Source organism: Astatotilapia calliptera, chromosome 15, assembly GCF_900246225.1.
Source record: "Astatotilapia calliptera chromosome 15, fAstCal1.2, whole genome shotgun sequence".
Classification (NCBI taxonomy): Eukaryota; Metazoa; Chordata; class Actinopteri; order Cichliformes; family Cichlidae; genus Astatotilapia; species Astatotilapia calliptera.
Window position 1 is genome coordinate 14,572,050 of NC_039316.1, and position 26,444 is coordinate 14,598,493.

Below are 26,444 nucleotides of genomic sequence, written 5' to 3' on the forward strand. Positions count from 1 at the left end.
TGCAAAGAATCTCAAAAAAAAGATATTGCAAAAAAAAAAAAAAAAAAAAAAGAAAAGAAAAAGAACATCTGAACATTCAAATTTGTGATATCCTTCAGTGAAGCAGCAAAAACAACGCTGAGGAGAGAAAACCCACGTTCACTGCAAGGTAACAAAGACGAGTGAAACCCCAGACCGGCTTACGTTTGTTTCTGACTTAGTATAAACTGAATCTAACATCCAAGTTGATGCACACTTTTAAAGATGCAAGCAAAACATCTGCACTGCACGTTCTGTCATTTGGCCATACTTCATTTAAAATACAAAAAAAAAAAAAAAAATTAACCTTGACCACTTTCCTTTTACAATAAAACATAAACATTGCTTTTAGTTAATTTAATCATTTTAATCATTGATATAGTTTTGGACAGAAACCCAGTGTACATAGTATATAATTTACAGTCAACACTTTACGGATAGGGGCCCATTTGCGCCAAGAGGACTCACCTTTTTTCATTAATATTTCAAGGATTTCACATTAGTGGATGACTCGTTTTCACAACGGGCCAGCTTGAAAAACTTAAATTTTAAAAAAAGGGGAAAAAAGACCAAATCTGGTGTTGACCATCTACTGGTGTAACTGTCGTCCACGCAGACTGACGGGAGATTCCTAAAACAGAACCAAAACTTTTGCTAACAGTCCACTCGTGTCTCTGCGAAACTGCAGAGCTTAATAAGCATGTCGGTTATAGTAAACATCATATTTCTTTAGGCTCGTTTATATTCTCTTTACATTCAGACTGGGAGATCATTTGTGCTGTGCGCTGCAGGGCTTCTAATTGCATCAATGTGAGATGCAAATTTACTTGGGGCGAGTCAAAAACTTTAGCGCGGGGGGAATTAAGGCTTTCGCCAAGTTTAAATGGACACGCTTAGGCTTCGACCTAAACGCCCCTGTTGTCGTGTCAAACACCCAGCTGTGACTCTTGCTTGTGTTGTAAGCAGCTTTGTGATGTGGGGGAAGAAAAAAAAAACCTGTCTTCTGGCACACTTGTATTACAGGGGCCAGTGGCTCAAGTAATTGAATGCAAAGGCACACACGCAGACAGACTTCCACAAATACTCATCACTGTGTCGGGAGGCTGGCCTGACTGACTGAAGAGGAGAAATAAGCATTTGAGCAAATGAAAGGATGAAGCCTCTCAGCCGAGTCGACGACTGTGAGTGTGAACTCAAATTAAAATCGTATCTGGTGAGTGCGTGCGTGTTACTGTACCAGGTGTGCTTATCTTTCAGGATGAAGGAGAAGAGCCTTTCCCTTTTATCTGTTCCCCAGGTGCTGTTTCAAAGGCATGTCCCTGCTCTGCCTCGGAGTAAATGACCAAGATAAGCGACTGTAGGCACGGCTGGATTGACTGATGTACATTCACACGACAACAACACACACACACACGGGTACAGCTGATACTGTAGCCCCCTCCTAACAGATAGCCACATATGCAATTTCTGTTGATTCCTCACATTCCTGACAAACTGAACCTGAGGAAAACTATAAATGCTCTGCAGACACAACATCCACACACACTCACACACAGACACACACACCTTAGGTCTGCTCCTTTTTTTATCAAAAATACACCTGTGATTGTCTCTCAAGGCTGGCTTCTGATTATTCCTCCTGTCCTGTTTGTGTGGCCTCCACGGTTTGATGTCTGACTGATTGCGGAAGAGGCGTTAGAAAAATACAGAGTGACTGGCAGCACATTTACAAATCATGACATTTCCACTGGTCACCACTAGAGGGCACTGTAAGCAACACGACAGCAGGCTTGGGCACCACAAAATACAACAGAATACAGAATAAAAACCATACAAGTCAGGCTTTAGCCAGAATTAAGAAAGAAAGCCATTTAAATAATATAGCTAGTGACCGTTTGTCTTGAGGAACTAAACACTGATGTCAGTTGTACTATACGAATAGAACAACGTATTTATTGGATTATAATACAAGGAAATAAATAAACCTTGGGGAGGAAAAAACAACACTTTTCCATCTCATTAATGTCTCTGTCACTTTTAATCAGCAGCTGTCTCTGCAGACAGTGGAATGATGTTTAGAGTTCTCACTTTCCTTTTCCCCCCCTCACAGTTCAGTGGGAAAGGATAAAGGCTCTTGTGCAGCACAAATCGGCAGCCTTGTAAGCTCCAAATAATCTTTTCCCACTTTAAGCGTCTCTTAAGAGAGTCCTGACTTCTTCCTATTGCTTTTAAGACACATATAATTAGGAGGGACCAAAGCACTACGGATCAGTCCTGGGTTTTTTTGTATTTTTTTGGTTTTTTGTTGTTTTTTTTTTAAGTGGCATCGCTTGCCGATGGCTTTTAAATATCCCCCTCTGTCAGGATGTTGTAATCCAGATTTGACTGACACGAAAGAGAGAAAGTGAGATCGAGAGAGAGAAAGAAAAAGAGAAACTGTACAAATCCCTCCTGTGCTGAAGCAGAGCGACCTGTTTCCGTGTGGGTGGCTGCGGTCGAACAGCCAGAGCGACCGTCCGGTGGTTTGAGCCTTCGAGGGGAGGGCACGCAGGTGTGAACGAAGTGAAAACCTCTCACGTGTCCTCTGCTCTTGTGGTTTCAGATGATCGTTTCTGTATGTGTGTTTGCATGCGGTCGTTTGTGTTCCAGTAGCTGGACCGGCAGATTGATGGCGTACCCGTCTTGACTTTGCGGGACCATTTTTAAGAGACTTTCATTCAGATCACCTTGGTGTCTCTGTAACGCCACCCCACCCATCCTGTGGCAGCTGAGATTTGGCATAAAGGACTCGAGTCCCCTTTTAGAGCAGCTGGGCATCATTTAAAAAGACTTGCTGGGAAAAAATATTAAAAAAAACAAAAAAAAAAACAAGAATAAATGTCCTAAAAAGAGAAGCACATCCACGTGGAACAAAATCTACAGATAGGAGGCGGAGCTTCTCTGCGTGCACCGCTGGAACAACCGCAAGAGGCAAAGTCGACTTCTTTAGAAGGTGGAGGGTGTGAAGTGCTTTCTCCTTGTCGGCAATTTAAGAAAAGAGATTTTGTCACACGAGAGAAAGACAAATTCAACAGCTCTCATAGGTGAGAATGACACCCATTTTCTTGAGTGTCATCTTCCTAAGTTTAACAGAGGGTCTGCGAGGAGAGACCGAGACTGGTCGACGGCATTACCCACTGATGGCTGAAGCCAATGGAAGATGGTTGACGTATTCAGCATCAGGATAATTCAAGTCCAACAACAACAATCTCCTGTTTCCTCGTGAGTGTCGATCCTCCTCTGCCTCTTTATCCAGAGTGTGTGTGCGTGTGTGTGCGCTCATGTTTGCATTTGTGTGCATGTGTGTAGGTTAAAATGTTGAGGTGGGAGTCAGTTCATGTCGATGGTGTTGAAGACCCACTCGGTGAACTTCTTGAGCTTGGCAGCAGAGGTCTGGGACTCCTCCTGCAGTCTCTGGTTGTCCTCCCAGAGTCTCTTGATCTGAGCCTGAAGCCTCACCTTTTCTTCCCGCTCCTGCGGAAGGTGGAGAAAGGTGGGGTTAAATTACTCGTTTTCATTAACCCGTTATTAAGCAATTAACAGTGGACAAAGTTTTTCTTAAGCAATCAATTCAATCTCTGCTGTGTTTATGTAAACTAAATCTCGGGCCTGCAGACAGCGAGTCGCAGCTAGATAGAAGTTTGTGATTTTGTAAACAGATATTATCAGCTGACATTTTAAACCCGAAGACAGCACAACGAAATAAACTCCGAGTTGGGTGCATGAACATAAATATTGAGTCTCAGTCTAGGAAGGTAAAGAACACACTGAAGGAAACAATAAAACTGGAGCGAGCTGCTGTCAGTCAGCTGCAGTTGATTGCTGCTGGGGTGAGAGAGGTACGTATTAGCTTTCTTGGTGTCAAACTGATTTCCTGTCATGTTAAAAGTAAGAAATGTAGAAAAGCTTTGCAACATTTCACAAGACAGCTGAAAGTTTCCCAAGAATTGCGTTACACGTGAATCTCAAACCGCAGCAGTTTTCTGAGTGAAAACTTTTCCCCGTTACAAAAGGTCAGGCTCAAAGAGGGGATGGTGAGGGAGCTATAAGGTGATTCAACCACCTGACTCGTGGTTTCTAAAGCCTGAGTGGACTGTACCACTGGAGAAGGGGGTGATTAGTGATAGTCCATCCTTTTTCTTCACTGCTTTTCCAATTAAGCATGGTGGGAGGCTGGAGCGAGCTCTCATAGGGCAAAAGGTATCCTACCTTTTATCCTACCTATCCTAACAGGACTATCAGAGTTTGTCGCTTTTTGCTGTGATGTTTAAGTTAATATACTATATTCCATAAAGTCGAAAGTTACAGGACTATGATTTATTCATATCATCAATAACCTTACGGCTAATTTTAGGGGAAAAGCCATATTTTCAGCCTATGGGCAGAGGTGTCTTGTATTCTGCTGCTTCTTTGCTATTTGCTTACACTCTGGCGTTTGATGTATTTCACCATACTCGTAACTCTCAGCCGCTTCAACCTCACTACCAAACACGAAGCATTAAAAGTACAAATCATGACTTTATGGTTAGTATTTGGTGTGAATAAAGTTCTGACCTGTGTGGTGTGCAAAAACAGCAGTAACTGAAATATGGACATGAACTATGAAACACTGGACGAGTGAACAGGAAACATGGGAAACTTTTTCCAGGTGATTTAAACGTTATCATTTTAGTGGCCGCAGTGAAACTTGAGTCAGCAGTTAGCAACAACAATAAGCAGCAGAGTGGACCCAAGAGAACAATAGAAACGCTCAACTGCTGACTTTGTATATTCTTTTGAAAACAAAATATTTATTTACACCACCCGCTCCACGTTCCACTGTATACAAAGGCAACTGAAGTCTGTATCTTTCATTCACACTTCAAAAGAAGAGGGGAACCAAAAATGATTCTTTTAGCGCAGCACCGAGCAAAAGTTTGCACAGGACTCAATGCAGTCATGTGAAAAAACGAGTTTATCCTTACAGTAAGAGGATAATGTGTCACCAGGTGCTGCTAAATCTGATTGGCTGATCATCAGTTTGAGCATCTCTATAAATTCTTCTAGAAAAGCAGATTTTTGACAGTTTGCTGGGTTGGAGCGTTCAAACATTTCACTGATAAGACATCAGCAATGATCTTAGAGAAGCACTTCTTACTGCCCATCAATGCCATTTGCAAACAATTTGAAGACCGTCACTCGACAGTGAGAAAGATTATGCACAAATGCAAACATTCAAAACAGCTGCCAATCTTCCCAGAACTGAACGTCCCAGCAAATTCACCTCAAGGTCAGACCGAGTAACGCTCAGAGAAAAACCCTGGAGCTACAGGCCTCAATTAGCATGTTAAATGATAAAGTTCATGACAGCACAATTAGAAGAAGACTCAACATCTATGGCTGTTTGGAAGGGTTCCCAAATGAAAGCCTTCACTCCTGGAACAATGTCCTTTAGACAGATTAGAATAAAATGGGACATGTTGGGTAGGGCTGTTATAACGATATATATCGGATGACGATATAAAAACGTCTATCGTTTCATTTTACGCTATCGTTTGTTTCGTGGTGTCGCAAAATAATCTGTTTACGGCAATATTTTTTCACCGTTTTGATGGTCACTGTAGTGGCTATTTCTTAAAGTTCTCTCTTTCTCTTATATTTAATATAACCACACTACGGACGGACAAGCGCCTGTTTTTATGCGTTGTCGTTAGCAACAATGACGGTAACACCAAATGTTACATTTTTGTGATTTATATCGTTATCGGACGATAGAATTTTTATATCGGGATATGAGATTTTGGTCATATCGCACAGCCCTAATGTTGGGCCGCCTTCTTTCTTTCTTTTTTTTTTTTCCTCTTCTCGCAGGACTGTATATATTTATTCAAACTGTGTGTCATGTTTTAGGTTCCGTCTCACCTTCTTCAGGTCCTCCTGAAGCATCTTCACCATGGCCTCCAGCTTAGTCACTTTCCTCTCCAGCCCTATATGTCCCTCACTGCGGCAAGAAAAGAAAGTCAACCTGAGTAAACACTGCATACATCTTTGAAGTGGAATTTTATTAGCAACAAACTCTTGTTTACCCTGTATATTCCAGTTCTACTGGATACTGAATTCAGTTAATAATCTTTATATGTACACACACCATCTGCTTCTTGTATTATCTGGTTAGACGTGAAACTTCTTTTTGTTGCACTGATAGTTAATCAATTTCATTTTAAAAAGTCTAATTGCACATATCTTCCATGTGAACATTTAACACAGACTACAGCGTGTGTGTTGTGTGTACCTAGACGAGGGCCGTGACAGTGGAACAGGCTTCAGCTCTATGTGAGACTGCTGTGGACTGGAGGTGCCGCTGCTCCGGTGGTTTGAGTCACCAAAAACAAAACTTCTCTGGACTAAAAGAAGACAGAAACGTGAGGGCAAAGAATACCAAGCGTTTGCTTTAACTACTAGTAAAAGCAGGAGAACTATACCATAATGTGTGTTTCGCTCATTCTCAAAGGTATTGGCCACGTCCACCAGGTGTGTCCATTCGAGGGGACTGTCTCTGTCTGAAGAGGGGAGGGGCATGAGCTCCTGAGGGAGAGGTCCACGATGACGCTCCACCAAATCCACCAATGATGTGTCAGATGCCGAAAGGTCACCTGTTAAATTAAGTTTTGAAAAGTGATTTTTCCACACTTTTGAGCATTTTTATTGAAAAGAGGGGACAGCAGGAAAAAAATAAAATAATTTAGGTTTAGCCTTTGCTGTCATTTTCACATAATATTAAGAGATATGGTAACCAAATATGTCCTTGGCAAATATAAGCACCTCTTAGTTCTGCAGAAAACATAATGAGCTGCGTTGCATTTATTCAAAGCACCCTTATTTACCTGCTAATTATTTTCTAATGCATTTGGTTATTTCCCATTGAATAACAGTAACAACTATCAGCAACAAATTATGTCTTCAGTATATAAAGCGAGCTGCCAGCCTTCTACTCAAGCTTACCATGCAGTTTGACTCCCAGCTTATAGGAAGGCCGTCTAAGGGGCACGCCACGAGTGGTGGGCGAACGTGGAAGGGTGGAGCAGCTGAAGAGAACGTCAGCGGCGAGAGCCGGTTCAGGAATGGTGTCGCTCAGGGAGGGAAGGCGCTGGCCACGATAAATGCTCTCATCTGATAGAGTGCGATGGAGCGAGCGACGGCGGCTGAGAGGCTGCTCTGGCGGCGACTTCTGGCTATGCTGCGCAGGGTGAAAGTGAGCAGGTGTTACTTTAATGATCACATTTACTACTGCACAGAGTCTGCTCTGACACCTGTGTGAGACCAGGGGCTGCAGTGCTGCTCTACATCAGCTACAGCCTCTCTCCTGTTTGATCTGCTGCCAAAAAACATTCGCCACACATCAAATACATTTTTTTCCCCCAACGATGTGCAGGTGAATGACCTATTCTAGCTACAAGCAGACGAGCATTAACACCCGATTTTTATGTTTGATATTTGACCTTTGCTTTTACAATTGTACCACTGCCTGCGAAAAGCTGAAGTAGCTGCGAAGGTGGACGGAACAAGCAAAGACTGCAAATTGAGCTTTCCAAGTGAATTCACTCCACTCACCTGACAAATTCTCTGAAAGCTGTGCAAACTTTTATAGTAGCTGCTTTTGGTCTTAATGGCAGACGTACCTTTTCTTTATGTTTTCGTGGTGGCGGGGGACTGTCTGGAGCACTGTGCCTCTTCACATCTTCCTCCATTGTAGACTTTGCATGAGTCTGCGGCGAGTGCATGTCTCTCAGAGATGGCCTGGCTGCCGGGGTTGGAACCACGTCTACTCCACTTTCTCCTGGAGATTTCCTAAGACACAAACACACACGCGCGCACACACACACACACAGTCAGTAAAAAGGCGGTTGTGAGAAAATTATGTTGCACTGATAATGTTTTATATAATGACACAGAAAATAAAGATATGTAGCCTTTCAACGGGAAAAAAAAAAAAAAAAAAAATCATTCAGGGTCTGCATTATAGCATTTAATGCAATACTCTCTTGAGCCACAAGGGGGTAATCAAGTAGCACACATGATATTACATGAAACCCATTAATGTAAAAATTGTAGTACTAGTTGTAGTAGGATTAAAAGCAGTCTGCCAAATGAAAGCACTGCTATAAATCAGAGGAAAGTTCAATTTGAAACGATGAGTATAAATGCAGTAATGCAGGGGGAAAAAAGACAGCCACAGTGGCAACGTTAGGCATCATTCTTTAGACACTAATGTGGTTGGGAATAAAGTGAGTTTTAATGCACTGTACTATGCCCAATGAACCATCTGAAGGATTTGCCAAATTTAGAAAAATCTGACCGGAACATCTTTCACCTGTTAATTTGTTCTGTTTCTTCATTATTAACCAACAGCCTGAAAAAAAAAAAAATCACCAGGATCAATAACTTCTTGTGAAAGTTAACACTGAGCTGGCACAAAAAAATCCAACTCTCTTTTACAGAGGCATTTAAAGCTCAAAAACCTCTAGAGGAATTATTGATAACATATAACTTTAATAATTTATGTAACTTTTCACACCTCAAATACACAGTTTGAATAACAATTCAAGACTTTTGTTTTCTACTTTCTGTATAGTCCTTTCATCCTTACTTGCGCGTGTCTCCAAAGTCGACAGAATTGATGGTGGAGCCGGGCTTCCTCCAACCAATCAGGTACTTGGACTGAGCTCCTTGGCGCGGGTAGAAGCTCTTGGGCCCAGGGGACACCGAGGACTGAGATGAAGGGGAGGTTGCCGAAGAGGACGACTCCTCTCTGGGAGAGCTGTGGCCCGAGTGGCGAGCACTGATGGACAGAGGAAACAAACAGGATGTGGAAATAGTAATGAAACATATGTACACAAGTTGCATCATAATCCTCACTAAAAAAACAACAACAACAAAAATACATCTTAAAGCAAAGACAGGCTTTTTCTTTTAAACCCAGATCTGTGCATTATTTAGGCAAGAATCTTAATGTTTTTACGTTTTAAGAAGTCAAGCTTGGTCTTAGGTCAAGCAGTAATACAAAATTCAGCAGTGAGACATCTTTTATCAAGGAATTTTGAGGTAGGGCATATATTATTCAGTTATAAATGGAAAACTATATGAAAGTATCACCTGCTGTCAAGCCAATCTTGGCAAGCTCATTCTGCCCCCCCTTTTCTTTTGCCCTCCATCACTGTGACAGAATACAAATGTAGTTTTAATGCTGGACACATGACACCGAGGTCATGAGGTGTAACTATCATTACTGGTGATTTAAGACTCTTCAAATGAGAAGAGCAGGTCACTGGAGTTCCTTCAGATCTTTGGCATGTGTAGAGGGAGTTAAAATTACTCTTTAAGGTTGGCTTCACGTTTAAAAACGTGTCTGTGGATGCAGTTTGCAGTATAAAAGTACTTGAGAGTGTTAGTTGAGGGTAAAAAAGGTTCTAGGTTTGAACCAGTCTAAAGTTGCTTATCAGGTTAACTGGTAAACCACCAAAAACGATCCGGTGGTTGAAATTCTGTAGTTAATCAGCTGATTCCTAAGATGGAAATTGGCAAACAGAGGGACTAACACACAAACTTCAGTGCTTGTATCACATTTAAAATATTATTTCTGTTATCTCATGCACTACAATGACTGCAGCAATCAGGCAAATACTGAGATAATAAATTATGAAATGGATGAGGCCAGATCTCAATGCATAACTGAAGCTCGATTAGTTATAGCTGTGAGATGAAACATATTTTGAATGAACCAATTTATGTTATTCATTGTCAATCAATGTTAAACCACTTGAGTTTTTTTTAGCGTATTGTGGCTAAGGGATCAGTTGCTTATCCTATCAAGGTAAGAGTGACAGGACAAAAGTGGTAAAGCTGAGTGAGCTGCACAAATACAGTTAATGCAGGTTTAATCAGGTAGATTTATATTTACTCAGTCTATTCATTACATCACTTCTGCTTTCCCAGGCTGTCAAACTCAATTGTGTCGTTGTCACTCTGACCCAATCATTTTCTTCTGAATTATCATTTCACGCTCTCATTCATCAAACCCACCTCCTAAACATTTCAGATCAGAGATCATCACCTAAATCTCCAAATGCTTCATCACCACCACCACCAGCATCTGACTCCAGGGGAGGGTTTGGGTCTACTTCCTACCATTGTTGGACTTTGCTGTCAAACTCTCTACTTTAATAGATTTAATTCAGGTCTTTCAAACAATTGCTTCTTAGTGAAATGTGTTTATTTGAAAACAGTATGATGATGCATTCGCCATCTGCTTCTAGAAGCAGTTTACCTCAACCTCAGGTATGATCATGTCATCACGTTACGTTCTAGGTGCAATTCTTAGGCTTCAAGGTGAGAAACAACAAATGGATTACAGTGTTTGTGGTCATTAGCTGTATGCAATTGAATCAAAAGTGGGATCTCTTCTCAAATCTGTTTTTCTTCAGTGTTTTACAAAAGCTTTAACCATCCAGCGTTTTCTAAGAAGAAGCTAAAACATTTTTCTTCTGTCAGGAGTCTTAATCATATCACAACATTTTTCTGGAAACTTCCACCCTTAAGCCTGCACTCCCTGCCTTAGAGGACAAGTTTAATAGTGAAGCTTTAGGTTTTACACCCACACCCACCTGGAGTGAGATCCAGTGTCACTCAGGCTGTAGGTGCTGCTGTCTCTAACAAGGAGGTGAGTAGGTGGACTTCGACCTGTTCCATCCATGCTTCTCTCTCCTGGAGGGCCAGGGGACTCGGCAGCAGCAGGCGACCTCTCGAGCATCCTGCGGCCTCCCTCGGTTGGACTGTGCCATGGGGACGCTGACCTCTCCCTGCTGTCTCTGCCTCCACTGGGAGCCAGCAGCGAGGTGGTGCTGCCATGGTGAGAGTGGGGGTGGGCGTGGTGAGAGGCTCCAAAAGAGCCGCTGTCGATGCCGCTGTCGGCCGAGGCGCCCTGGAGGTAACCACCTCCTCCCAGGCCATTGGGTTCTGGGTCACCCTGGTCACCACTGGAGCCCCCACCAGTCCCCATATCATACCATTTGTCGCTGTCGCTGTGGCCCCCACTGGAAGTAGTGCTGGAGAGTGTGTTACTACTGGAGTGACCAGAGTAAGGGCCATCTGACTGCATAACGACAGATAATAGGGATGAGTACAGGGAAAACGATAAAATATTCTGGTTATACAAAAAAGCCTAAATGTTCATGTTACATCACCATCATGTCAAAAACCATGTAAAGCCTGACCTGGCTGCCCTTCTTCGGGGACAGGTGGATGACTTGCTCTTGCCTCTGGATACGAGGAGCTCCCGAGTATCCTTGACCAGACTTCGAGACTGGCGCCTCTGCAATAAATAGACCATTACACACAGCTGGGGTTGGTGACAAACACATGAGAGCACACCCTGTGGCACAAACATCGTTGATGAATACACACAGAAGTTATGTTCATTTGCATATATTTTACTACTACAGCAGTTGCGCTTCCGAGAGGTTCACACGGATTTTATTTTGCTTTTGCCATGTCCATGAACAAAAACCCACATCACTTGTCAGCAAAAGCCAAGCACATCAAACACAAATTTGTCCCCAGATGGTCCCTGCTGGCTTTGTTTGTTCTGGGCAAGCTGTGCCGCGTGAGAAAACGTGTGTATGTGTCCCGAAGCAAAACTTGGGGTATAATTGGGACTATTGTATAATCCTGTGGATGTTATGCAACAAGACCTACAGAGAAGGCTGCTAATGACCACAGCATCATGACAGAGGGAGTAAAGAGAGATATCATAACATCTGCTGGAATGAATCTAGAAATGTAGATTCAGTCGCACAAAAATCTGCAAAGTTGCACCACAGCCCACGGGGCTCTCCACTAATAAAGAATGTCTTTATTAGCATGCCTGCTTTTCAGGAGTGCACGTGTTTATATACAAGCATATGTGGGTATTTGTGTATTGTTTACTTTCTGAAGAGTTACCCTTTTAAGCTAAATGAAAAGTCATGAGAAATGGCAATTTCTCCATGAATTAACCATGTAATTACTCTGGTGGAAAGCCCTTTTGAAGCTAAAGGGTAAGCAAATGTCCTGTTTGTGTGTGTGCATAACAAAAAAAAGTATGTATTTTGCCCACTGCGTGACTCGTGTTATTTCTGGACATAACATGACCACATAATCGTTGCTGAAGACTGGCAGGTCAAAGGGTGAAAATGGAAGGAAGAGGAAAAGGACAGATCTCTAAACCACAGAGAGAGCAGACTGTACAGTGCAGGGCCAGACACTTGGCTGACTCTGGCTGCACTGGACCAGTTTACATTGTTCCACCCTGACCAGTAACGACATAAGTGCTATGAACAACCACAAAATGAAAGACTAAAGCCTTTAACTGTGATTGTGGCGGTCAGGAACAGGTTGAGAACATGACTGAAACTAGGCTGGTCAACAATCAACGAAAGCAACATCCTGCTGGGAATCAAAGGAGCAGCGGGGGTGGGGGGGGGGGGGGGGGTGGGGGGGGGGGGGGTTGGAAGCCTTTGTGGGATTCGGAACTTTAATAAAAGAAAGGTCCCAAAAACAGTGCATGGGAGAATACTTTCAATTAAATGAGAGCGAATGTACAACATAATAAAAAGAAGTTTGAATGAGAGGCAAAAACAAGCAGCAGTGGAGAATGAGGAACAGACTGAAGGGAGGGAGGGAAGGAAAGGCGCACAGTGACTAGGGTGGCCAACTGTGTTGACAGGAAAGAAAGGAATTTCTCCCTTTTCTCTTCTTATTAAGTCGTATAGAACAGAAAGGAAAATGACAAACAAAAAGCCACTTATTGCACCCAATGTCACCGTTTGAACACCTTTCTGATCCCTATTCAATAATTCTCCCCTTCCTTCGCCATTTGTCTCATTACGTTTCCACCATTTTGTTTGCAGAGACATTAAGACCTTCTCAGTGAAGGCAATATAATTCACAGCTTGCAGAGGCGAAGGAGGTGGAAGAGGAGTGGAGTGTGGGGGGAGTGGAAGGGAAGCGCTGTGGCTGCTGTCAGAGTTTTTATCTCTATGAAAAAGCTGCTGCTGCAAAGAAGAAGAAAAAATGTCACCGGCAGACGAGGTAGATGAGGAGGCGCACACACACAAACACCACTCACACACTCTTCAAGATACCTGTCATTTCAAAGAAATTTACCACCACAGATAAATATGGATGATTTCTTTCCAGTGCTGTCTCCTCCTCCGCCCTCAAAACTGAAAAGCCAACTGCCCTGATGTCTATAAAAACACGTCCACAGGCTCACATTTATGCTGCGTTTTATGTTTACACTACTGATAGTATTAAAATACGCCACAATTTGCCAAGACTTTACAGCGCACTTAATCCCAACATACCTGTTGACCCGCGTTCGGCTCCTCCCCCTTCATCCATCCTGGACCAACTGGAAGAGGACTTTCCACCTGACCCACTCTCTCCAGCCACCTCTCGTCTCTCCCCAGACATCGGAGAGTGGCGATTGCTTGCAAATCTAGGAAACGAGTGCACATGCACCAAATTAAACCCCCCTTTTTAAAGTTACTTAACTGTGTTTTTACTGATTAAAAAGGAATGATAGAAAAACAGAGTTTGAAACAGAATACATTTTCCTACAGGCTGCAGTGGTGGGGGGGGGGGGCTGTCGAGAGCATTAACAGAGACAAAGACCTAAATGCTAGCATCTCACTCTCCTACAGTAATGCCATATGCTGTTACGGTTGTAAAAAGATTGTACTTCAAGCCAACTTTTTTGTATATAGCAAAAAATGTATACACACATATATAAAAAATTTAAATAATTTATGTCACAACGATGCATAAATACATAAATCAGCTTCTTAAATGTAAATGCGTCTTAAACGTCTGTTTAAAACGGTATATCAACCTGTTGCTTTTTGTTGGTTTAAGACATATTTTATGACATCTACAGAAGAGAAGCGATAAATACCTGACCATATGTCAGAGTACACAGAGCGCAGTGGACTTTCTATCATTGATGAATGAAATCACAAATCCCTAAAGGCAGCATAAAACTTTGTAGTGAGAAGAAACTGGGGGTTTTTGTACATAAAATATGCAGTCACTATCCATAAATCGCATCCATAACCACATATTCTTCCTTACTGCTCAGGCATGGACTTCTGTCTCCAGTGAGCAGAGCTCCCAGAGGCGTCGCTGGAACAGGACAGGTTGCTGGGAGAGCTGCGGTTATGAGGGGAACGGCCTAGCGCCAAAGATGAGGCCAGGCTATAGCTCTCACTGCCTGGAGACATCCTGGTGTAGGACAGAGAAACAGTAAGAATTTATCCGCTCATGAAAACATGAAGGTTTTTGTTTTTTTAAGCCAAAAGACTATAAAAGTTCAATTTTCAAAGTTCAGGAAAATTTCGATGGATTTTTATTTTGTCCCAAACAATCAATATGGGGGGGAAAAAAGTCTACTTCTGAAGCGCAGAAGCGCTCATTATACGTAAAAATGTTTTATTTTCAGCAAAGGTTAAAAAATAAATAAATAAATAAAACCTATTACCCAGGAAAATATGGACTGTAATACAACTGATCAGTTAAACAGCTGGAGGATTCTGGCTTTTGCAGCACATATTTTCCAGTTTGCTCTCTCTTTAGCAAACCTTTCCCAGTCTCCTTCAACATAATACGGTTTTTCAATCATACATACTTAAAGAGCCAACAAGCTCTAACCTCTTGGTGTCTAGAGGTCGTCCATCGCTGCTAACGCTCCGCGGGATGACACCACCCCTCTCCAGCCTCTCGGCTGACAGCGTCTTTCCCACTGAGCTACCGAGGCTGATGGCTCGGTTGGGTGTGTGGGGCTGTGGCGAGGCAGTCAGAGATTGCTGAGGGCTGCTTGATGTCCTCTGCCACTTGTTATTGTTGCTGCGGAAGGGGAATTTGTACTCAAAGGAACCGCTGTCGCTGCTGCTGCCCTTGTACTCTGACACAGGCACCCGATAGAGCTCTGAACAGCCCCTGTGGAGGGAAAGAAAAGAAGTTTAGTTCACATGTGTCTGTGTGGAAGAAGGGCTTGCATATTGCATAACCCATATTGAAAAGGGTTGGCATAACATTCAGGACTTCAGGACTTAGGACAACAATATTGGTCACCTCTGGCTCCAAAGACACAAAATTTGAGGGCCAAAACACCAAACTCAAGGTTTCAAGTTTGGACACAAACCAACATGTGACATCAAAGTGGCTACATGCAACTTCTATGAAAAGTCTATGACACACACATAATTTTCTTTCTTTTCCACTTACCTGCGTGGAGTGGCGTCATCATGTGGCGGGATGATAACAACGCGCACTGTCACCGAAGTCCGCAAGAGGTCAATCATCTGCTCGTGGGTCAGAGTTGCAACAGCAACCTTGCAGATTTCCACCAAACGACTTCCCTGCCGCAGTCCTGCCTGCCAAGCGTAGCCGTATGGCTCCACCTAAAAATAAAGTTACAAAAAGTAAAAATGCCAGAATATTTTCTTCATCTTCAGTAATCCCTGATTTTGACCTCCTGCAGGGGAATCTTTGCAGATCCTTTGATATTGTTGCCCGCATTTATGCCTGTGTGCTCATGTCTCAGTGTTTTATATGCAGCCTTAGCTGACAGAAAAGAAAAATAGAATGCTGGGATTTTTTTCCTTTTGTGGGTACCCACTTTTTTTCTCTCTCTCTTGCACACTCTCTCATATCCATCCCAATAGTTTCAGCAATCTCATTCCAGGAAATTGCTGTTATTTCTGAATCATTATATTGATGCTATGATTATGAGGTGATGATTGCTATTATTTCTCTCATAAAACAAAAACTGCATCGGAGAAGTAAGCAGAAATGCACAAGAGGAATCGATGATGCTGAACAGGCCAGTCACAGTAGTTGTGGGCTGTATCAATTCCATGTGTAGTTAGATTTTTGGGGAGGTGCACGTCGGGTTACACAGTATATTACAGCGTATATATCACGCTAAAGAATTTATTTTTTAAATAAAGCATAAAAACTGAACAACTTGGTGTTTCATACTGCTGGACAAGCACATCTGTGTGCATTAAACTATTAAATTATACAACATCGCTTTGGTAAAATACTCATTGTCACTAAAAATAAAGGTGTATTTGAATCTCAAGTTGTCTGAGAAAGGAAATGTGTGCAAACATCTGTTGCATGACAACAACAAGTTGCTATGTTGGGATGCAAATCATCTCCCTGGGGCTGCTTCATCACCAGCAAACATTTTACGCCTACAAATTAGGAGCTTCTCAAACCGCGCATAAGCAAGTGTTCTCCCCGAATGCGCTTCACAGTTCTCAGACACACATTTTCATTGTGAATGGACAAGTACCTCAGCTACGATGCCTTCGTAGTTCACGTGGAAGCCGAGCTGTCCCAGGCCATTTCGACGAAGCGTCATCTCTGATGTCTCACAGCCTTTAGTCAGGAACTGGATATAGAGAAGGGCAGAGAGGTGCACAAAGTGGATGTGAGCCATTAAAGGACAGGAACGACTGGAGGACAGAAGCTAAAGCAAAGAACCAAACATCCCCCGGGGTGTATTTTGGTTCAACATAAATAAGTCATTATTTGGAAAAAGCTTTGCAGGATATTTGAAATACTCGAATAATGGACTTCCACTTAAGAAGCAGTTTTAAACAACCTGCGTGATCCTTAGGATGTTTATTTGCATGAATAAAAACAAGCATTCATATATACAAACTTGTTAAACAACAAGAATAAAAGCAGGTTTGTCTCCTGCTGTATGAGAACAACTGGGTAAACTTCTGGGTCACTGTTTTCATTTGGCGGTGAAGAACTAAAATCAGTTACGGAAAAGTGAAAATACAAGAGTTTGGATCCCATAATACTCTAAAGGTCAACTAATAAGTTGATAAAATATGTGGTAATACTAATCCTTATTCCCAACAAACTTATCCTGTTGTGGTCAGTCACAGCCCTTCTGTTGATGTGCCTGGTGGCTTCAGGGTGCCTCTCAGTTCTCTATCTGAACAGCGTATTAGCAAAAATCTCTGCAGAAGTCAAACTTCCCAAGAAAGTGTGAATAAATCATGATGCAGACTGGCACCTGACAGGAATTGTTATTTTGCCCTCTGATGTTTCTGAACGTGTGTGTGGGAGAGGAAGCGAGCACAAGAAAAAAAAAAGGGGGGGGGGAGAAGGAAAAATAGAAAACAAGAAGAAGAAAAAATAGGGGGATAGGAGAAAGAGAGAGGGAGACAAAGAGAGGGAGAGTAGAAGAGATTGGCTCCAAAAAGCAGCTGGCCCGAGGCCACTTCCCTTCCACGGTCTGGCACTGAGGTAGTCCAAGCGATTGAAGATTAAAGACAGATGCATAAAATGCAACATGTGATCAGCTTCTGAGTCCCGAGCCAAGTAACGAAGTGCAAGTGTTCAAATATGTTTGTATGCATGTGTGCAAATGAAAGATGTCAAATTCAACCCAGGCTACAGAAACACATCACATATGTTCGCATGCAAACACACACACACAGTTTTAAGGCAGATAGAGGCTGAGGAAATGAATGTATTCTAAAGCATTGATGATTACATAAGAAAACACCTTTTTTTCCTCCGACCAGTTTCCATGGAAACAGCTAAGGACGAACTAGCATCACTTCACTGTATGTGTAGGTGTATGAGCCATTAAGGAGTATTTGTCCAGTGGTGTTTCTGAAACTCCCTCAATAAGCAGAGACCAGTAATGAGACAGCAGCATGTGGATGCAGAAATGTTGTCATTCTGGCAGACTGACAGCCGACACTGAATAGTAAGCGAGACTGTGAGTGGGCCAGGTAACTGATCAATGGCAGCCAGCGGCGTTTTTTCCATTGGTTGGGTTTCTCAGTACAGTTCTACTATTAATATGAATAAATAATTCTGCCATCTTCAGGACTTCCAACAAACACAAAGAGCGTGGTTAACATTGCAAGCATGAGCGGTGTCCAAAAGGGACACAACAATATTTGTCTTGACGTTCGAAAAACAAATCGCAGTTTATCTTGGCGCATAAACCAATTAACCTAATTTAATTTAGAATACGTAGCTCTTGGGCATGAGAGCAGAGGGCAGAAGACGGAAAAAATTGTTAATGGATGACTCATTGTGAAAGGGTAACAAACAAATACTTGTTCATTGCCACTGAGAGGAAGGTTGAAAACCTAATTATATTTTCAGCTATCATTTATAATAATAATGATGTCGGCTTCCTTCTTGGCCAGGTCACTCATGAAAATAAAAGTTATTTTTAATTTCAATAAAATCCAGAACACAGACTGCAACTCCCTCCATCGACTGTTGTTTATACCAACAAGCACCATTCTTATGTGTATTGTATTTTGTGTGTGTTCTAACCTCTAGACGTTTGACCACCTCTTTGAAGTCTTCTGTATTATTACTGATACTCCTCAGAGACACGCTTTCACCCCGCTCGTAGAAAATCTTCAAAGACGCGGGGCTGCTAAGCGTCCAGCCAATCACATCCTTAGTGGCACAGTTAAACACCACAGCCTTGGCCTCCTGGTCCAACAGGATTAAAAAGTCGTTGGAAATGGCCAGCAGGGCCTCCATTTCTCCTCCACTCCCATGATCCTCAGCATGGACTGGCCAAGTCACCGCCCCAAGACTGCGCAGCTCTGCTCCTTCATATGGCCGGGTCTTCTCTTTCTTTTTGTGGGCAAGCGAGATGAAAGGGAACTTCCCAGAGGGGTCAATCGGGGTGTTGGTGGTGTGCCGCTCAGCCAGGTCGCGCAGATACTCCTGCCGCGTTCGGGTGGCCATGGCTCGGAACTTGTGTGATTTGTGGGCAGCATTTTCCGCATTGATGACCTTGGCCAGCAGGAAGTCCCGGAACACCGATGACTTGGGGAACGTCACACCCTCTGGGATAGGGGGGCCGAAAGAGGGTACGTCTTTGGAGCGGGTGACGGCCACACTACAACAATGGGAGAAGAAAAGAACAGATAAAAAAAAATAAAAAATAAAACTCCAGGCCAAGAACTGGGCCAATTTAGAGTCTGTGTTTTATTCAGACATCAGATTATTTTACTTTAAATGAAAACAATATGTCCCATGAAAAGCTTGAACTCTTTGCCATTTTAGACTAGTCAGATTTAAAAGCAACAAACTGCAACAAAGCTATCTCTCTTTCATTTGTTGTTGTGATGTTGAAATGGAGAAGTTTAGAGTAAAGCTATAAAAGCAGAAATGTATAATTTCTTTATTCCTTTTGTTTAGTTTCTTATTATTGATACACTTTAGTGTCCTTACAGGCCATTTTAAAATGATTTTTATAGTTTTTATAGAATTTTGTGACTTCTTATCGGGTTGTCGAGTCACCTGTGAAATACTGAATGCCTCTAACCTGCATGAAAGGTGTAAATAAAACCTCATTTCAATCAAGGAGCTGTGTGATTGCGTTTTTTCCCTACACCTCCCCCCCCCTCCTTCCTTCCTCCTTTCATTAAGTCCCTGGAATGGCCATCTGAGGATACTTGCTCTCTCTGGTATGTCAGGAACTCAGCTGAGCAGCCATGAAAAGCAAGGAAAGATGGGGAGGATGAGGGGAGACTGCTATTTTAAATCTGCTGTCCAAAGCCACAGAAAACACAGTGTGAGACACAAAAGGAATATGTGGCTAAGAAAGGAAGAAAAGAAGTCTGTGCAGGGGAAACATCAGGAAATTATTGCATACTGGCGAAAGTTTTAAAAAACTATTTTTAAAATGTCTGAGAGTGAAACAGTTCTCTAAACAGTCTACAGAGCTCTGTGGCTGCACGCTGGCCACCTGTCCTCGTCTCAACCTCTTCATAACCAAATGTGCTCAATCACAGGTGATAATTGCCAGCTGACAAGAGTAGCTGTAGAAATGGGAGCTCTCATCCCACACACACTTCCCCGCTGACATGCGTCAACATACATGCTGACACCAGGATTAATAGCTTTGTCTAATTAGCGATACCTGTGCCACCCACATCTTTCTAAACATACCTCAGAGGCACCCTATCTTCATGGGTGACATGGGGTGTTCAATTAACCTAACCATCATATCGTTGACACCTCATCTCCCATGTTTGCAACATGGAAAGGTGGGCCCTGAGGTAAGAGAAGAAGCATTGTTTTCTAGACAGAATTGCCTTTGAGAATGAACACAAGCTATTATTGTGCAAGACTGGCAAGTGCATCCTGGGAATACTCACAGGAATTCCAGTGCCATTTTTCTACAAATAGGGACGGGGCCTTTATCTGCCTCAAGTGCAGAAGAGAAAAGTCCCTCGTATGAGAAAGAGGGAATTAGAAATAATTAAATGTTACTACTTAATTCAACATATTTTAGCAGACATATCATCTGTGCCAAAAAGGAGATCACCATCAGCGCATCAACCCAGCATGCCCACGTTGTCACAGCTTCTCTAATCTAACTTGAAGGTCAACCACACCCTGCCCATCAACAGAGAGCATGTTTTTAATTCAATACAGGTATTGATAAAAACAAAAAACAAAAAACCCAGAGTAAATAAAAATGTCTCCATTTCCTTCCTGCCATTTGTGCTGAAATCAACAAGGAGAAGGAAAGCAGGTAGCGTGTACATGCGTAGGTGTCAGGGCATGCAAACGTGTTAACATCAAAGACCCTTCTGCTGTTAGCGGTTTAGCAGTTTTCACTCTTTTAACTGTGTATATTTTCAATATGGCCCTTACAATGGAGGGAAAATTACATCACACTGTTAGTTCACAGCTTGACTTGTTTAACATGATCACAGGATTTTTTTCCACATTTATTTAAAAAAAACAAAAACAAACAAAACAAAAAACAAAAAACGAATAAATGGCTCTGACTAAAGACATAATTCCCCTGTAATTAAACGGAATTTAAATTATTTTATTTGAAATTACAATATTTATATATTTACCTACAACTACTTTGAAGGTAGGCAGATTAGAAAAAGGGGTTAATGAGCAAAAATAATTATACTCTAAGCAAATAAAATGTTGCGTTAATAATTTATTTTGAGTAGTGTTTAATTTCATGGTAATGTTGAAAATGTGTTGTAATTTTTGGAGCGCACGTATTATGGAGTGGATTAATATTGCTTTTTTCACATCTTTATTTAATATTCATTATGTCAATAAGTATGTTGGATATTCTATTATTCAAGCTTTATTTTTATTTTACCAACATAAATGTGATAAGAAATGTTATCCCCTTTACCAACTTAAAAATAAATAAATGCCATTAAAATCTGCAAACCTGTGTGACCTTATAATGACAGCACCCTTTAAAAATCACTGTTTTAAACTGTTCAAACAAGTGCACAGTGTCTCTTTCCCTGTAAAATACCTGGAAGTTAGGGAAAGTTTAGCCACTACTGTCCACAGCACACACTCCAAAAAGTACAGTGCACTTGCAATGTAAGCTGGGAAAATACTATTCATTTTGCCACAAAGTTACCAAGAAATTACATAGTTACTTACTTATGGACTTTCATGAAATTACCTACAAAATAATTTATGTGTCCTTTCCTGCAATATGCCGAAGGTTATTAAATAAACTTAGTTACATGTAAATACTTACATTTATTTACAGACAACTTAAATTAATTTAAAGTATAATACGACTTGTTACCTCCCATTCTACTGTGTACACCTTTAAGTATTTGTAGGTAAATTTAACTACATGTAATTTGAAATAAAATTCCATTAATTTAAATTTAATTAATTTAAGTTCTTTTTAAAATAACATCTTAAAAAAATATATATTGTGTCCAGTTAAAATTAGAAGTCTTCCTAATTCTGATGTCTCTCTATTGAAGGATTAAAATAAACATTAAGTGAAGCAGTAAAGAGTTTAAGATATAAAGTGGCATTACATGAAAGTATTTTGCCCTGTAGCATCCTTATTAAAACTGTTACTAGCATATAATCCAACTCTGAAAAGAATAATAACATCAAATCTGATGAGAGACTGGCAGCAGCATAGCTCTATTAGCCAGGGCTTCTGTCGATAACAAATGAACCATGCCGGGTATTTGAGAGTGGGGTAGCTAAAGTGATTATACGATGGGAGAACAAATGGTTACAATAAAATGTGACCTTTTATTCTTATTCTTCTCCATCACTACAGCATCACTCAATGCATTATATTGGAGCTCTAAAAGCACTTGTACTGATCTCAAACACCTGTGAGTCAGTCAACCAAAGACCTGTGACTCATGCAGGACAGAGGAAAGTGATGGCGAGAGGTAGGTAGAGGTATGAAAGCAAGAGGAAAAGACTGAAAGAGCATTAAGAAATAATGAATGTGGAGGGGGGGGGATAAGGAGAAGGAACGAGAAAAGCAAGTGAGGAAGACAGAGAGGAAAAGGAGTGTTGGGGAATTGCTGCACTGTGAGGCTGCTATGTGATCTCTATGGCAGGAGGTTTGGTAAAAGAAATGAAAGAGCACATTCCTGTGGCTTTCACTGATTTGTGGTCTTATAAATATCCAATGTGTGGGCAGTTCTGCTCTTCCAGTATCTATGACCTGCTGCCCACTGAGCCAGGCCAAGAAAAAGAACATGTCAATACCTGATGGAGTGCGAGATTGTGAGAGTGTGGATATGGGGAAGGTATACATTATGTTTTTGTCTACTTTAGGCAACTAATATTCAAAGCAAGGACTATTTTTGTTATCTAAAAGTTTTGAGGTTTTGTTTATGTAGTGACTTTTTAGCTAAGAGCCATGCAAAGAGTTTAAAAGAATTCAAATTTGTGGGGATAAAACCTTTTTGAGAAATTCTAACCGTTTTATGCGTTTTATGAAAACCTTTTTTCGCATTCCAAAGCCATTACATCACAATGTGATTGGTCAGCTGCAATTTCCAACAGTCCAGGATGGCAACATTATGCTGACACAAGAACAACATTGTTAAGGTGCAGATGAATTTACCATTGAAGAGGAAATAAGTAACCACACTAGTAGTTTCCAAATGGAGTGCTGAGACATATCGAAGAGCCATTCAGGCAGCTCCTGCATGTGTGACATATCAAAGTTTACGCTCGACTGTGAGGATGAAAACAAAAGCTGCGAGTTGTGGAATGAATCATTTTATTGTGTCGATCATAACACAACTACGGACCACCACCTAAAGACGAGAGGAAACAATATCTAACAGGAAACTATCTGATGGCTGCCAGCCTCATGGCTCCAGCTGTGGCATGAATGTCAACAGCCTCAGTGAGCGTGCAACATCTGTCAGGAGAAGATGATGCACTTGAGAAACTGTGCCTTCTTCAAAGGGTGAATCAAAATGCGCCGTTACAAACATTCAGTCCGCTCATTGGACAGATGTGTCTGGGGCGGGAGCAACAAAAGTAAATACAGGAAGAAGGTGTTTTGTTCTGGACTATTGGAGAACACGAGCAGTCACCCATCCATGCTGACTGTTACACATCTATAGTAACTTACCGCATCCCAGAATGCAAAGCATACGTGGCTACGGGAAGTTTTTAGCTCAAACTCGCAACGTCAGATCACGTTCAAACTGTGGTGTGAAAACAAGTATCAGGATTTCTGTTATGTGCACACATAATACTGGTCAAGCCCCATCAGTTATGTGCCTTAAGTCTTATTCCTTAGAAGCAAGATATTAAAAAAAACGAGGGGTGATTCAAGATTTTTGCACTGTACTGTAAATACACTTGTGCCCACTTGACCTTAAGCCATGTAGGAAAGAGACCATTTTTCACACCTTTAAAATAAACTGTTACTCGAGCACTTAAGTATCGCACTTCTCCAGTGAGGACGCATCATTTCTCTGCAGCTGTATTTTACAGAGGCTTTCAGCCTTGAAGACATCTGTAGATTTCTGCATTATTTTTTTTCACAGAGTGAACTCAAATTACCTAATTTCTTGATTACAGTGAAAATGCCAGTAGAATCCTTTAAAGGAAATCCTCCATCAGTTTTCAGTTACGCGTACAGTATCGCTTTCGGCAGCACTCTAATGCCTTTAGCTCATACACTAGGTCTTATAACAAACTCAGTTTGGGTTGCAGCCATCAAAATATCATTATTTGAGAGTAGCCTATTTTGTATTAACACGCAATTACATTTAACTGTACAAGATACTAGCAGCATTAGAGCAGTGAACAGAAAACACATCCTGGTTTACATTAAATGGGGTTACACACTATTTTATTGTACTTTGCTCTATTCATATCAAACAAAAGAAATTGTTTTTTTACACTTCCACTAAGAGCAGACATTGAGCGAGCAGAATAGTTATGTTTTGATCTCTAAATGCTTGAAAGCAGGTGCAAGGCCAGGTGAACCCAGAATTTTCCCACTTTCAAAATGACAAATTGAACAGAACAGTGAAGTAGTTCAATACCAAGTGTGTATGCCCCCGTCTTCATAAACCTTAAGAAAACAAACCAAAGCTTCAAAGCATTTAGGTCACCTTTGCTTAATATCTTATGACTCAGTCAATTTCCTGTGGTGACTATGAATCATAATTTATTTTTGAAAGCTGATGTTTCACCTTTATATGGTGTGCAGAAAACTCCTTTACACTTCAAAAAACTTAACTTGCGTTTGTGAGTCGCATAAGGCACATGTCAATAGTACTTGCTCTTCTTCTATTCAATTCATTATTGGCTGCTTTGTGTTTGTGTGGTGCTGTTGTTTAGTAGTGAAGTAGCCCCATGGGGGACAATTAAGTCCTCACACAATGTGCTCTGACAGCAATTAAAACAGCCATTAGTGGAAGAGGGAGGCAGAGTCCTAGAGAGCAAGATAAGAGAGAATGACAGAAAACGAGATAAAAAGACAGAGCCAGGAATGAGCTAAATGAAATGCCCTTCAAATCTGAACAGCGCTGAACACGAAAGACTGCAAAGGCAGAATATAAATAATTACTTAAAAGTTATTTCAGACTTGTACATTGTATTTAATATTACACCCTCTCACAGCGGGGAAATAAATCGCGAGTCGTAGAGAGGGCTCTCAACACTCTCGGCCTACTCCATGATGAAACTGCAAAGGCAACGAGAGCCGTACAACAATCTGAGCAGAAGGATGAGAGCATTATTGTTTTTGCTGTGATGAAAAGTGAATCATAAATCACATGCAAGTCCTCAAATGCAGTATTTTTCCAGACATTTTGAAAAGGCAGGTAAAGCACTGGCCTTAGATAACCTCTAATGTAATGAAAAGACATAGAAGGGAATGTTCCAACTGACCTCTACAGCCCTTATTTTTTAGTTCAGTGTGTAGTTTTTCAACTCACCTTCCTTAACTATCACATTTTGACACTGTATTACTTTGAATAATGCCAGTCTGGACGTAACCTCTCCAGGTTCAAGTAGACTGATTCTCTTTGACTTGACCAAGTCTACATTACAGCATCAAACCGGTTATTTTTGCACTGTTTAGGCTTCAAATGGGGCACAGGTTGAAAAGTAGTATGCAGCATTTTATTTACACGCAGTTTATTCTGGTGTACTCTTGAATCTCACCTGTAGGAGGTGTTTTCGGAGCAAGGGTTATGCGCTCGCACAATCACAAAGACGTGCTGAAAGTGTGAGCGGATGTTTTTAGGAGTGAAGGGGAGCGCCCCGGGTTCCTGGAACACAATCGTGACGATATCGTTCCCAATATGTCGCTTCCGCAGCAACTGGAAAACATTTTCAAAGAGAGAAGCTAAAGTTAAAACATAATTAAGTAGACATCTAGAGGAAAAAACAACAACACTTGAGCCACTGTTGTTTCGGCCTTTAAGGGTCGCCACAGTGAATTATCTGCCTCTATCTGACACCATCCTCTAGCATCCTCCTCTGTCTTACCAAACCTCTGCATGTCCTCCTTGACTACATCTATATACACAAAGAACAGGATCATGTTAACTCTAAAAATGTGCATAGCATGGATTACTACTTTCTCTAATGAAAAGCCACAACTTGCTGGTGGATCCAAAGGTATTTTAGTGTATCCAAGCTCTGAGCCCTGTAAATTAACATACCTGTTGCTTATTGTTGGGTGTGTATGGCAGCATGGTGGATACGTGGAACATGATCTCATAATCCTTGTAAGTAGTATACAACGAGTGGGTGCCAGTTGAGTCAGCTGAGAAGGAGAAAACTGCACGTAAATGTCTCATACTTCAGGAAAATACACCATGACAGGTTTGTTCAAGTACCCTAAAACTTTCTTCCCGCATGCTTGTCTCTACTATATGCTGTTCAGACGGCCCTAAAACACGCTCACTTCTTTACAGTCAGGGAGCCACTGCACTACCTCACTAGGCTGTTGATGTTTTCCATTTAGAGAGCCAAACAGTCACAAGGTATTTAAAGGCCGTACTTAA

At 41.5% G+C, this 26,444-nt stretch overlaps 1 protein-coding gene across 3 annotated transcripts in view; it reads right to left on the minus strand.

Annotated features, from left to right (window-relative positions):
• Nucleotides 1–1,946: 1,946 nt before the first annotated feature.
• The window catches only part of sipa1l1 (signal-induced proliferation-associated 1 like 1), a 93,727-nt gene continuing 69,229 nt past the window's right edge, over nt 1,947–26,444 (minus strand). For 2 of the 3 annotated variants that reach the window (XM_026143587.1, XM_026143586.1), the window contains 18 exons: nt 26,100–26,203; nt 25,597–25,754; nt 18,454–19,033; nt 16,430–16,528; nt 15,355–15,530; nt 14,779–15,066; nt 14,203–14,352; nt 13,437–13,570; nt 11,307–11,404; nt 10,698–11,185; nt 8,684–8,875; nt 8,408–8,446; nt 7,716–7,884; nt 7,039–7,273; nt 6,519–6,689; nt 6,329–6,440; nt 5,959–6,037; nt 1,947–3,531 (listed from right to left, as the gene is read on the minus strand). In XM_026143587.1, coding sequence (XP_025999372.1) covers nt 3,388–3,531; nt 5,959–6,037; nt 6,329–6,440; nt 6,519–6,689; nt 7,039–7,273; nt 7,716–7,884; nt 8,408–8,446; nt 8,684–8,875; nt 10,698–11,185; nt 11,307–11,404; nt 13,437–13,570; nt 14,203–14,352; nt 14,779–15,066; nt 15,355–15,530; nt 16,430–16,528; nt 18,454–19,033; nt 25,597–25,754; nt 26,100–26,203 — 3,416 coding nt within the window. In that variant the 3' untranslated portion in view covers nt 1,947–3,387. The remainder of the gene's footprint in view (nt 3,532–5,958; nt 6,038–6,328; nt 6,441–6,518; nt 6,690–7,038; nt 7,274–7,715; nt 7,885–8,407; nt 8,447–8,683; nt 8,876–10,697; nt 11,186–11,306; nt 11,405–13,436; nt 13,571–14,202; nt 14,353–14,778; nt 15,067–15,354; nt 15,531–16,429; nt 16,529–18,453; nt 19,034–25,596; nt 25,755–26,099; nt 26,204–26,444) is intronic. The other variant, XM_026143588.1, reaches the window with a different exon arrangement.